General features: G+C 43.1%; 1 protein-coding gene across 3 annotated transcripts in view; it reads left to right on the forward strand.

Moving 5' to 3' along the window:
* Positions 1-12,697, forward strand: part of LOC115093999 (connector enhancer of kinase suppressor of ras 2-like) — a 99,577-nt gene extending 86,880 nt beyond the window's left edge. For all 3 annotated transcript variants that reach the window (XM_029606569.1, XM_029606571.1, XM_029606572.1), the window contains 2 exons: positions 12,109-12,480; positions 12,574-12,697. In XM_029606569.1, the coding sequence (XP_029462429.1) occupies positions 12,109-12,201 (93 nt within the window). In that variant the 3' untranslated portion in view covers positions 12,202-12,480; positions 12,574-12,697. The remainder of the gene's footprint in view (positions 1-12,108; positions 12,481-12,573) is intronic.
* The last annotated feature ends 416 nt before the right edge of the window (positions 12,698-13,113 follow it).

The raw sequence follows: 13,113 nt of genomic DNA on the forward strand, positions 1-13,113 counted from the left end.
ATGGTCTTTTTTGCGAGTGTTTGTGAGTATTCTGGCAGCGGAGTTTTGAAGCATTTGTAGAGGTTTAATAGAGGTTTTCAGGAGACAGAGGAATAAGGAGTTACAATAATCTATTTTGGAGAGTATTGTGGCTTGTAGTACAGTGGAGGAGTACACAGTGGGAGGAGTGGTCTGAGTTTTTTAAGTGTGTTGAGTCTGAAATAGCATTCTTTCATCGTCGAGCCAATAAATCTTTTTAGGTTGAGGTGATTATCTATAGTGACACCGAGGTCTCGTACTTGCTATGAGAATGTAGTTGCTTGTGGCAGGGTACTTATTTGGTTATGGGGTGGAGAGATGATAATCAGTTCCATTTTGAAGGTGTTGAGGGCAAGATTGAGGCTGGTGAGAAGGCTATTGATCGATGACAAGGCATTTTGCCAGGTTTTAAGGGTGTTGTCTAAAGAGTTAGTGAATGAAACGAGTATTTGTACGTCGTCCGCATAAATAAAGTGAGGGAGGTTTAAGTCGGAAAGAAGTTGGCAGAGTGGCAGCAAGTAGATATTGAAGAGGGTAGAGGAGAGAGCGGAGCCTTGGGGAACGCCCCTGGAGAGGTGAATAGGTTTAGATTCTATGTTGTCTATTTTAACCTTGTATTGTCTATTGGTTAGATATGATTCAAACCAGTGGAGGGGGGTACCAGATATTCCAATTTCTTTGAGACGTGTGAGGAGGATGTTGTGGTTTACGGTGTCAAAGGCAGAGAAGATGTCAAGTAGGGCGAGTAAGAATGATTGACCTTTGTCGAAACCTTTTAGTATGGTGTCGGTATGGGAGATTAGGAGGGTCTCAGTATTGAAGAATCTGTGGAAGCTGAATTGTGATGGGAAGAGGATATTATGTTTTTCAAGGTGGTCTGAAAGCTGGGTGTTAACTTCTTTTTCAAGTACTTTGGCCAGGAAGGATAGGTTAGATATGGGTCGGAAATTAGAAGTATTGTTCGGGTCAAGATTATGTTTTTTTGAGTAGGGGTTTGACAGTAGGTGCTTTAAGAGCACCGGTACATTTCCAAGGGTAAGGGAGCAGTTAATGATATCAGTGATGGTTTGGCTATTATACTGGGTATGGACAAGAGAGATTTAGTGGGTATGGTATCAGAAGGGTGTTGTGCTGGTTTAATTTTCTTTAGAATAGTTTCTGTTTCGATGGAAGAGGTCAGTTCAAAGGTGTTGAGAGTGGTGTGAGGGGTTGGTGTGAGGAGTGTAGAGGGCTGGGAAGTGGAGGGGAAGCGTTGAATGGGTTTTGATATTTTATCGCAAAAGTAGAGTGCGAGGTTGTCGCATTTGGTTTGGGTGTCTTCCTCAGGCAAGGGGGAGGGGAATTTTGGTGAGCTCAGCATCATAAGTAAAGAGGGCTTTAGCATTGTATTGTAAGTCATGGATTCTAATGGCGTAGAAATCTTTTTTCATTTAAGGATGGTTGGGCGATATATGTGTAAGCCGGATTTGTAGGATGCCAAATGGGATGGGGAGGGGGGTCATGGCGCCATTTCTTTTCCTGGCATCTCATGGTGTGTTTAAGGTTTTTTTGGGTTGCTGGAGGTGTTTAGTATTTTCGTGGTTTGCGGGCATAGGGAGTTGACAATGTTAATGGTGATGTCATTCCAGGATGAGAGAGCTGCTTCAGTATCAGTTAGGTCAAGTTTTTTAGGGCGTTGGAGAAAAAGGTGATGAGTTCGTCTCTGCTGCATGTTTTTCTGAATTGTATAGTTTTTTTGTTAGTGTGAGGGGGAGGGTGTTTATTTATTATCGAGAGGGAGGTTGCTATAAGCGCATGGTCGGACCAGGGGACAGGAGTACAGGTGGGGGTGTCAGTGGAGAGGATGTGGAGTTTATGAATATTACGTCAAGGGTGTGGCCGGCTTTGTGAGTGGGGTTGGTAATAATTTGGTTGAAACCCATAGATTTAAGAGAAGTGAGGACGGCGTCACATGTGGGTGTGAGGGGGGATGGAGTCAACGTGGAGTTGAGGTCCCCGAGAATGATGGAGGGGCTATCCAAGTCTAAGTTTTCTGTTATGAAGTCGATGAAAGGGGAGGGATTGTTCTCAAGGAGGCCTGGGGGGGCACAGACTAGGCAGATTTGTAGTTGTGTAGACTTGAAGAGGCCAATTTCGAGCTTGGGTACTGTATTAGCAGGGTGGGCAGAAATTCTGAGCTCTTTCTTAGCTGCTAGCAGAAAACCTCCTCTTCTTTTTGGTCAAGGTAGAGAAAAGATGTCGTAACTGTATAAGGACAGTTCGTTCAGGAGGACTGCGTCCGTGTCCTTGAGCCAGGTTTCTGTTAGAGCGCATATGTAGGGTTAGTGTCTAGCAGGATATCATTGAGAATGGGCATTTTTTTGGAGATAGATTGTGCATTGCAGAGTAAAAGGGTGAAGGCAGTAAGACCAAGAAGCTGAGTGAAGGGGGATAGCATGATAGGTAGAAGAGATCTGGGGCATGGGGAGAGGGTGTTAGAAAGAGGCTTTATGATGTCTGAGTGGTATTTGAGGATGGGAATGGGGTGTGTGAGCATTTTGACCACTATGGGTGGGGGGGTCTAAGATGTGTATGGTAGTGTGTAGGGAGTCTTCACAGTGGGGAGTGGGATATTTAGGGAGAAGAAAGCAGAAGATGTAGCGAATGTTGTATAAAGGAGATGTGGGTAGCTGGAGAGAGGAAATCGATAGAGCAACAAGGAGACAGGATACTTATATCCTATCTCTAGAGATGTGAATCGTTTTTTGTGTTCGTGTCATTCTTCTTTTTCGGCTGCCACTAAAAATGTAGTTTTTTTGCAGTTCAGGTTTTTTTTTTCGCGAAAAATCATTTGAGTTAGTGCGCGCTAATTCCCCATTAGTGCGTGCTAATTCCCCATTAGTGCAAGCTAACTCCCCGTTAGTGCTCACTAACAAAAACTGTTAGATTTTGTTATTTTTTGTTACTTTTTGTTATTTTTTGTTAGTGCGCACTAATGGGAGTTATTTAATCCAAAAAACGAATTTTCGTGAAAAAACGGGAAAATCCCAATAATTTTTCAGGGTCCCCGAAACAAGCCGAATTGGACAATTTCATTGAAATTTTCCAATTCGGAAAAAACGAATGCACATCTCTAATCTCTTATATCCTATTCTCTTTCGGAGAATCAGTTATTTACTCTTTCAGATAATAGAAGGACTAGGGGGCACTCCATGAAGTTAGCATGTGGCACATTTAAAACTAATCGGAGAAAGTTCTTTTTCACTCAATTAAACTCTGGAATTTGTTGCCAGAGGATGTGGTTAGTGCAGTTAGTGTAGCTGTGTTTAAAAAAGGATTGGATAAGTTCTTGGAGGAGAAGTCCATTACCTGCTATTAATTAAGTTGACTTAAAAAATAGCCACTGCTATTACTAGCAACAACATGGAACAGACTTAGTTTTAGGGTACTTGCCAGGTTCTTATGACCTGGATTGTCCACTGTTGGAAATAGGATGCTGGGCTTGATGGACCCTTGGTCTGACCCAGTATGGCATGTTCTTATGTTCTTATGATCTATGATAATAAAAAATCTGACTGAAAATGGGAAAATCAATGGTATTCAATTGAAGACAGGAGTTCTAGATACATGTGAAAATGTCATCATTCAAGATAACTATTTAAGGCAATTTCCAAGGCACCAAGCAAAAATCCATTGGCGCCAATGCATTTATGTGTACCCATGCCTGTAGATACTATTGGTGGTAGCTAGTATATATTTTTCAACATAGATGACTGCAGTCAGAAGTTGAAAGTATTTTTACTTAAGCTTAAAAATGAAGTCACAAATATTTTCATTGACTGTGTACGATACTCAGAATGCCAAAGAGGCAAGAAGCTGAAACAAGTCTATAATGACAATGGAGGTGAGTTTGTCACAGATAAGACTGAGTTTATGAAAGAGTACAGAATTCATCATGTCATCATGAGAAGAAACTTACATCTCTACCATCCCAAACTGAATTGCAGAATATGGAAATCAAATACTATTAGAAGCAGCAAGAACCATGCTGATAAGGTCTAGGGTATCAGTATGAAGCAGTAAGTACTGCTGCTTATGTAAGAAAATGTTGTAACAAGTTACTGAAAGAAAATTCACCAGAAGTACAAACAGGTAACAGGCAATCCATAGGATACTTCAGAGAGTTTGGGTGCCTCAAATAGGCCTGGATTCCCAAGCAAAATTGGAAGACATTAGATGCTAAGAGCAAACCTTTTTTGAATATTGTGAAAACAGGAAAGAATATTGCTTGTGTGATCCCATAATAAAGAAAATTCTGATAAGCAAAGATCCAAAGTTCCTTAAGTTAAAAGGAGTTGAAATTCTAGAAAGTTGAGGTGACATTTTGAGGAAATGTGATCATCATTTATTTCCAAAATGAAGAAAATAGTGGACATTATCATATTGATAAAATACTTAAAAGTGATGATGAAATGTCAATTGAAATTGAGAGTCATCACATGAACTTTCATCATGTATGGCAAAAACATATGGTGGCAACAGGGCAAAAACAAAAACTCTAAGCAGGAATCACATCATTCAATGGATAAGTCATGACCCCCTGATAGACTAGTATCTAAACCAAAAGCAAAGTCTTATTGCAAAAGTGTACATTATACAATAGATTTGATGAAGATTTATCAGAAAATGGGCAGAGGATATTGCTAAAAAACTTTAATTTCGTAACGGGATGAAAACTTGGGAAATTGTGCCAAGAAAGAAGGGCACAAAAATTATTAAATCAAACTGAATATTTAAATTAATGTTGAGGCCTAGTAAAGATGATGCAGAGTGATATAAAACACAAGGGGCAGTTGGTTATGATCAGAAACATGGAATAAACTATCAAGAAACTTGCCCACTAGTAATATAAATAACTCATAGATTATTATTACTTTAGCAAATGAAGAAAATATACAGCAATTATGACACAACATAATGTGAAAACAGCCTATCTTCATGGAGAACTACAAGAAATCTACATGGAGCAATCTCCAGGGACAGATAGAGTTAAAACTGACAAGTTTGCAAGCCCAAAAAGACAATATATGGATTAAAACAGTCTATATTTTGATATATGACATTAGATGAAAGACTATGCAACAAAGGTTATCATCTAAAAGAATCAAATCAATGCATCTGTATCCTGTGACAAGGAGAATATGATATACTAGTTATTTTTGTAGATGACATACTAGTAGTATCAACAAGTGACAAGTTTCTACAAGAAGTAAAGACTTGGAGGGCAATTTTCGAAGGAGTTATGCGCATAAATATAGCATACTATCATAGCAATTATCAAAAGCCATTTACTCAAGTAAAGTGTATTTACTTGAGTAAATCCTATGAACAATTCAATGCCATATATTGTAGTAATTTTCAAAGGCCCACTTATTCGAGTAAAGTGCATTTATTAGAGTAAAACTCAGTTTTGTTTGAGTAAATGCTTTTTAAAATCAGGCCCTCAGTTAGAAACCAAGATTGAATTAAATGATTTAAGAGAACCAAGTTGAATCTTAAGCATTGATATAGAGAGAAATGCAGATAAAAAACAATGGTCAATCAGTCAGAAGAACTATACAGATGGAATCCTAAAAGTGTCTGTAAGCCATATCAACAATCATTGAGCTAAACCATAAAGAAAATGAAGATCCTCAAGAAACAAATCATCAAGATATTCCATACCATAATCTTATGTATGCTTAGTAGGGATGTGAATCGTTTTTTGACGATTTAAAATATCGTCCGATATATTTTAAATCGTCAAAAATCGTTAGGGCCACGATACAATACCAATTCCCCCGATTTATCGTCAAAAAATCGTAAATCGGGGGAAGGGGGAGGGCAGGAAAACCGGCACACTAAAACCCCCTAAAACCCACCCCCGACCCTTTAAATTAAATCCCCCACCCTCCCGAACCCCCCCCCAAATGCATTAAATTACCTGGGAGTCCTCCGTAGCGGCGGTCCGTGGCTAAATCGGGGGAAGGGGGAGAGCACGAAAACCGGCACACTAGATCGTGAGGTCTTCAGCAGGCGCCATTTTTCAAAATGGCCGCCGCAAAATGGCGGCGGCCATAGACGAAAACGATTCGACGCAAGAGGTCATTCCGGACCCCCGTTGGACTTTTGGCAAGTCTTGTGGGGGTCAGGAGGCCCCCCCAAGCTGGCCAAAAGTTCCTGGGGGTCCAGCGGGGGTGAAGGAGCGATTTCCTGCCGCTAATTGTTTTCCGTACGGAAAATGGCGCCGGCCATACGCGTATGGCCGGCGCCATTGTCCATACGGAAAATGGCGCCAGCAGGAGATCGACTGCAGGAGGTCGTTCAGCGAGGTCCGGAAATCTCGCGAGGGTTCCGGACCTCGCTGAACGACCTCCTGCAGTCGATCTCCTGCCAGCGCCATTTTCCGTACGGAAAACGATTCGCGGCAGGAAATCGCTCCTTGACCCCTGCTGGACCCCCAGAAACTTTTGGCCAGCTTGGGGGGGCCTCCTGACCCCCACAAGACTTGCCAAAAGTCCAGCGGGGGTCCGGAACGACCTCTTGCGTCGAATCGTTTTCGTCTATGGCCGCCGCCATTTTGCGGCGGCCATTTTGAAAAATGGCGCCGGCTGAAGACCTCACGATCTAGTGTGCCGGTTTTCGTGCTCTCCCCCTTCCCCCGATTTAGCCACGGACCGCCGCTACGGAGGACTCCCAGGTAATTTAATGCATTTGGGGGGGGGGGTTCGGGAGGGTGGGGGATTTAATTTAAAGGGTCGGGGGTGGGTTTTAGGGGGTTTTAGTGTGCCGCTGGACCACCAGGTAATTTAAGGCATTTGGGGGGGGGGTTTAATTTAAAGGGTCGGGGGTGGGTTTTAGGGGGGTTTTAGTGTGCCGGCTCACGATTTTAACGATTATGACGATACTTTACACACACAAACGGCAACAATACGATTCCCTCCCCCTCCCAGCCGAAATCGATCGTTAAAACGATCGAGGACACGATTCACATCTCTAATGCTTAGGTCTTATATTGAACTACATGATCTTCAAAAAACTACATGATCTTGTTTTGTCAAGACTGGATTATTGCAATACTTTGCTGTTAGGTCTCCCATTAAATGTTCTGAGGCAGGAACAACAGATTCAGAACACTGTAGCAAAGTTAAAATTCAGTGGAAAAAATGTGATCACATCTCTCCATTCTTGATAAAATTACACTAGCTTCAATCTTGAACAGAATTAAGATTAAAATATTTTGTCCAATGTTTAAAATCTTAATTAAGATCCAACCTATTTATCTTTTAGATTATTAACCACATATCAACCAGCAAGGTTACTGCATTCTAGCAATAAGGCTCTTTTAAAAATCCCCTGAGATTTGCCTGGATAATACTACACAGACTTCATTTTCATATCAAGTGTACCTTCTATGGAATTTTTTGCCCTTGGATGTTAGATGTTAAACTAATTATGGTAAATTCATAAAGTTGACCAAAGCCTAGCTGTTTCAGAAAGCATATAGGGATATAGACTAATAATGATAGCTTTCTTTTTAGCAGTGATTAACTTTGATAATGGTAGGATTTATTATGTTGGGGCTAGAATGGGTTTATTTAGTTTGAATGTGTGTTTTATGACTGAAGTTTTACGAAGAGAGTTGAGGAGTTTTATTAATTTCCTTCGATTTTTATGGATTCTGGGGGATAATGTGGGAGTGCTTTTATTGTAATGTTTGTATGTGAATGTTTGTCATGCATTGATGTTTTTACTTTTTTATATTTTATATTTATTGTATTATGTTTTACTTCTGTGAACCATTTTGGTTTGAAGTAGAAAGGTAGTATATCGAGAGGACTGAATAAACTAAACTAAACCATGATGTATCTTGTACAGGTAACAAGACCAGATATTGCATTTACAGTTTATTTGAGCTGTTTCAATAATTTCTATATGACTAAACACTGGAAGATGGCCAAACATATTCTCAGATATCTTCAAGGATCAAAGAATAGTTTGGGTTACAAAGTTTGTGGAAAAAGAATAATTGGTTATTCAGTTGCAAGTTGGAACTCTTGAACTCAGGATGGAAGTGTTACACGTGCCGTCCGCAGCAGACCCGTGGCACAGCCCTCTCACCTTCTTACACAGACTCCAGCTCCTGGTTCCTCCTGGCTGGCGGTGGTGGGCCGCCGGCTCCGACCTCGGGCCATCCCTGGTGTCTCTGGCTCTGCCATGGTCCCCAGTGTTGCAGGTCAAGATGCCATTGCTCATCAGGCCTCTTCACGTGGCCCGCAGAGAGACGCCACTACCCGCGCTGCACCCCTCCCCTGGCGTGTGCGCTCACATCACTGCTCCTTATGAAGGGCCTGCGGCGGGAACCTGGCCGCAGCCTTTGATGATGACGTCAAACCCTTCAGTATATTTAAGGTCAGGCTCTGCTCCCTAGCATTGCCTTTGCAGCAGGTCTCCTCATTACTTGAGTACTCATTGCTGCTAGAGAATCCTCTCTATGCCTGTTTCAGACCTTCATTGTTCCCGGTTCCTGTCTTCCTCGTTACTGCCCTGTCTATGTTTTGGACTGACACTACGGATATCAATTTTGCTTTTTTGACTATGCTTCAGCCTATCTCCAGACCCAGACTTCTGCAACGTTTGACTACGCTTCAGCCTATCTCCAGACTCAGACATCCGCTACGCCTGACTACGCTACTGCCTATCTCCAAACCAGACCTCCGCTACGCCTGACTACGCTACTGCCTATCTCCAGACCAGACCTCCGCTATGCCCGACTACGTTACTGCCTATCTCCAGGCCCAGACCTCTGCTACACCTGACTACGCCACTGCCTATCTCCAGACCCAGACCTCTGCTATGCCTGACTATGCTATTGACTTCTCCATGATCAGACCACTGCTTTGATTAACTACGCTATTGATTTCTCCGTGATCAGACCATCGCCTTGATTGACTACTCTATTAACTTCTCTGTGATCAGAACTCAGCATTGCTTGCCACGACCTCCATTTTGCCGCCAGCCCTGATCCAAGCCTGTCATTGATGCCTCTCCTAACCTACTCTCTGGACGTGGACTTATTAGGCTTCAACCTATCTTTTCTCGAGCGCTTCCAGTTAATCTCTGTTCCATTGGCGCCCGAGTTCCAGTACCGCACCCAGTCCAGGGTAGGACTACGCCACCTATCATCTGCTGTCTCTGGGCTGAACCAACTTCTCTTGTAACCAACCTCGAGGCCAACCTATGTCCTGCCGGCCCTGGCACCCAAAGGCTCAACCTGCGGGGAATGAGGGTTGGTATAGGTGAAGCTACAGCGGCTTCTACCTTCAGCCTACTCCATCTGCCGATGGTTGGGACCCATAGGTCCTCACCTTCGAGTTGCGTCAACCCCCACCTTGGCACAAGGGTCCACCTCCGACGCAACAGGAAGATCTAACAGAAGTTATATATATATATATACAAGCTATCACAAGCTGTAATTAGCTGGAAAACTATTAAACAGATGGGGTAGATTTTATAAAAGTACACCCACGCGTACTTTTGTTCGTGCACCAGGTGCAAACAAAAGTACGCCGGATTTTAATAGATACGCGCATAGCCGTGTGTATCTTTTAAAATCCGGGGTTGGTGTGCGCAAGGCTGCGCAAAATCGGCAGGCTGCGCAAAATCGGCAGACTGCGCGCACTGAGCCGCACAGCCTGCCTCCGTTCCCTCTGAGGCCGCTCCGAAATCGGAGCAGCCTCGGAGTGAACTTTCCTTCCACCCCCGCACCTTCCCCTCCCTTCCCCTAACTAATTCCTCCCCCTACCTTTATCGCAAAAGTTATGCCTGCCCGAGGCAGGCGTAACTTGCGCGCGCCGGGCCAGCTGCCGGCGCACCATGGTCCGGTCCGGAGGCCGCGGCCACACCTCTGATGACGCGCCAGCCATGACACGCACTGACACGCCCCCGATGGCGCGCCAGCCGCAACATGCCCCCCCCCCGACTCACCCCCCGACATGCCCCCCCATTAAAGCCCCGGGACTTATGTGCGTCCCGGGGATTTGTGCGCACCGGCAGCCTATGCAACATAGGCTCGGCGCGCGCAGGGGGAGCTTGGGGCAGGTTTTCAGGGGGTACGCGCATAACTTACACATGTACCCCTTTGAAAATCTGCCCCATGGTGTGCTTATCATCTTGTAAAGCTAACTACATTGCTCTTTGCAAAAATATCAAAAAAGGAAAGTGGTTAACTAAAATTCTGGAATAACTTGGATTTAACAAGTAGTGTAAAAACCCAGCAGACATGAAAACTGACAGTCAATCCACTATGAAACTGGCAGCGAACAAAACATATTGATCTTAAATGCTTATTCATAAGAGAAACAGGGAAAATTTCAACTGAGCTGCATCCCAGCAGAAGAGATAATTGCTGATGTCTTGACTAAACCACTTCAGAAGAATAAGAATCAATTGTGTATGCAAAGATTTGGACTCATTAAAGAAGATTACAAAGCAAGTGACAGTTACATGAGTGGGAAAGTGTTGAAAATGTGTTTCACGTCACTGTGCTGCGTTGTATTGAGTCAGCTAATACTGAATTGTTTTGTCCCCTAGGGCTTCCATACTGCTCTATGGGGTCAATGTAATAAGCCACACTGAGCTTACTGCAGGCTTTTATTTTGGTTTTAGCACAGATTTTTTTGGCGCTAATCTTACTCAGGCATTTAATATGGATTTTAGAGCCAAAAAAACCCATGCTAAGAAACCCGCGGTTTGCTTAGTGCAGGTCCATGCAAATCGCATGTAAAGAAAGTTATTGGCTATTACATGGCAATGCAGAGAGCCTCACTAGCAGAGAGACATTTTAGTGTGTGTTTTTTAATGTGGGAAATTTAATGTCAGGGTCAGGGCAGGAGTAAAACTTAAGTCACATTTCTGGTGGCCATTTTAATCTATTTTGTTGCTATGTATACATGCTTCTGTCTGGCAAACATGGATTACATTCTTTTTTTTTTTTTATGGTTTGATACATTTTGTGAATGGGTGAGCTGAAGAACTAGAGTGACAGAAGCAGTAGAGCAAAGAAGAGAAAGGGAAGAAAAAGAGATGGCATTTTATTGCCAAAGAAGAAAGGAGGGTCTAAAAGGTGCAGGCTATCCTGCAGAAGAGCATGCAGGCAGCAGATTTTTCACCTGAGGACAACACTGCTGGGGTAACCAGAGACAAATGTGGTGCGGACATAGAGACTGAGCTCCAGGGCAATTCTTTCCCTCTATGAAGAAATCAGAGATGATATTGATCCTCTAATCGATAGTGGACATGCCATTTCAGGCTTGGTCAAGCTTCTCACTACCTCGCATTTTCTTGCCACTTGCTCATTCCAGAATACAGTGTCTATGGTGGGTAGCATGGACTAGTCATCATTTTCTAGGCATTTCAGCGAGGGTACTGAGGGCCATGATGAAATGGGTCAGGAAGAACATCAAGTATCTTACGGAGCAGCTTACGGAGTGGCAAGAGATGAAGCATGCTTTTTTCAATATAGCTGGTATACTGAATGTAATGGGAGAGAAATGGCATACCTTAACAGGAAGCAAATCCACTCCCTGAAAGTGCAACTTGTGTGTAATGAACACATGAAGATACTCATTGTTATCGCAAAGTTTTCCAGAAGCATTCATGACTCCTTCATCCATGCACACTTGGCACTGGCTCAAAACTTTGTCAAAGGGTAATACGGTGAAGGCTGGCTGTTCGGTAAGTTTGAAAAAGAAGTCAAACTAAAGCTTAACCTAAAATATCAAAATGTAAGCTCTCTGAGGTGGGTGACAAAAAGCAGAATAGTACACCCTTTGAGTGCATGATGCCCAAAGTGCATACTGTAAAGCAATACAATCAATCAAATGTTAGCTGACTGGGATGGGCAAATGTAAGCTCTCTGGGGTGGGTAGCAAAGGTGGAATAGTACATGCTTTTTGGAAGATGGTACCAAAGTGCATATTATTCTGCTACACATACAAGTTTTCTAGGGTGGGTGCTGAAAGATTACCCAAACATTTTAAATTGTAAGCTCTCTTTCCAATTTTTTTGCAGGAGATGCTGATTACAGTTGCAAAGCATGGCTGCTCATTCCCCTGTCTGTGCCACATACAGCAGCGGAAGACCGGTATAATGAGGGACACATGAGAACCAGAGTGGTCACAGAATACACATTTGGTGTACTGAAAAGTCAGTTCCACTGCCTTGACCACTCTGGAGGAGCACTACAGTATTCACTGGAGAAAGCAGCAGATATCATTGTCATATGCTGCATATTTCAGAATATCATCCTCCAACATGGCATTCGTCATCATGTGGATCATGACCTGGGGCCAGAGTCAAATATGCTGACACCTGCCACAGACGGAGACTGTATGGCAAAGAGAACTGAGCTCCATTGCAAAGTAATCGTGGACTATTTTGAAGGTACATTTCAACATATGGGAAGGGGTGAATTGGGGGCAGGGAGGGTTGTATGAAAGAGATAGTGTTCTAACTCCAACATTTGTCTTTTCTCAGATCGGCACAAATCCCATGGAAGATGAATGCCAAGAGAAATATGCATTGTGGTCATCTGTCCATTTTGTTAATTAATGTGCTCAAATTTTGTATGTGTTTTTAATATGCACTTTGGCCATGTACCTTTTTTTTTTTAATGTTTTGAATATCTTACAATTTTAAATAAATTTTAATAAAGTGACATTTTTATTGACAGACAGGTCTCATTCTTCATCGGTGTGACTCCATTTTATCACATTTCTGTGAGCCTTGGGCCATCTCTCGATAGGCCCCACTTCCTTGGTCCAGAGATTTCCAAGATCTGTTGATTTCTTTTCTTCCCCCCTATAACTCATGCACACCACTGTCCCCCCACCCCATCACCCTTCCCTGGCTAAACTCCACCAAATCATGACCACATTCCTCCTATCCTCTCTGTCACCACTCACCCACCTGTTATGTTCATTTGCACTCCCACTTGTACCCCCTCTGTCACACTCCATTCTTTCAAAAGCCACAAACACCCATGCTGCTCTTTCGGGAACCTAAACACAAAAGTGG

This window comes from Rhinatrema bivittatum, chromosome 6 (genome assembly GCF_901001135.1).
Source record: "Rhinatrema bivittatum chromosome 6, aRhiBiv1.1, whole genome shotgun sequence".
Classification (NCBI taxonomy): Eukaryota; Metazoa; Chordata; class Amphibia; order Gymnophiona; family Rhinatrematidae; genus Rhinatrema; species Rhinatrema bivittatum.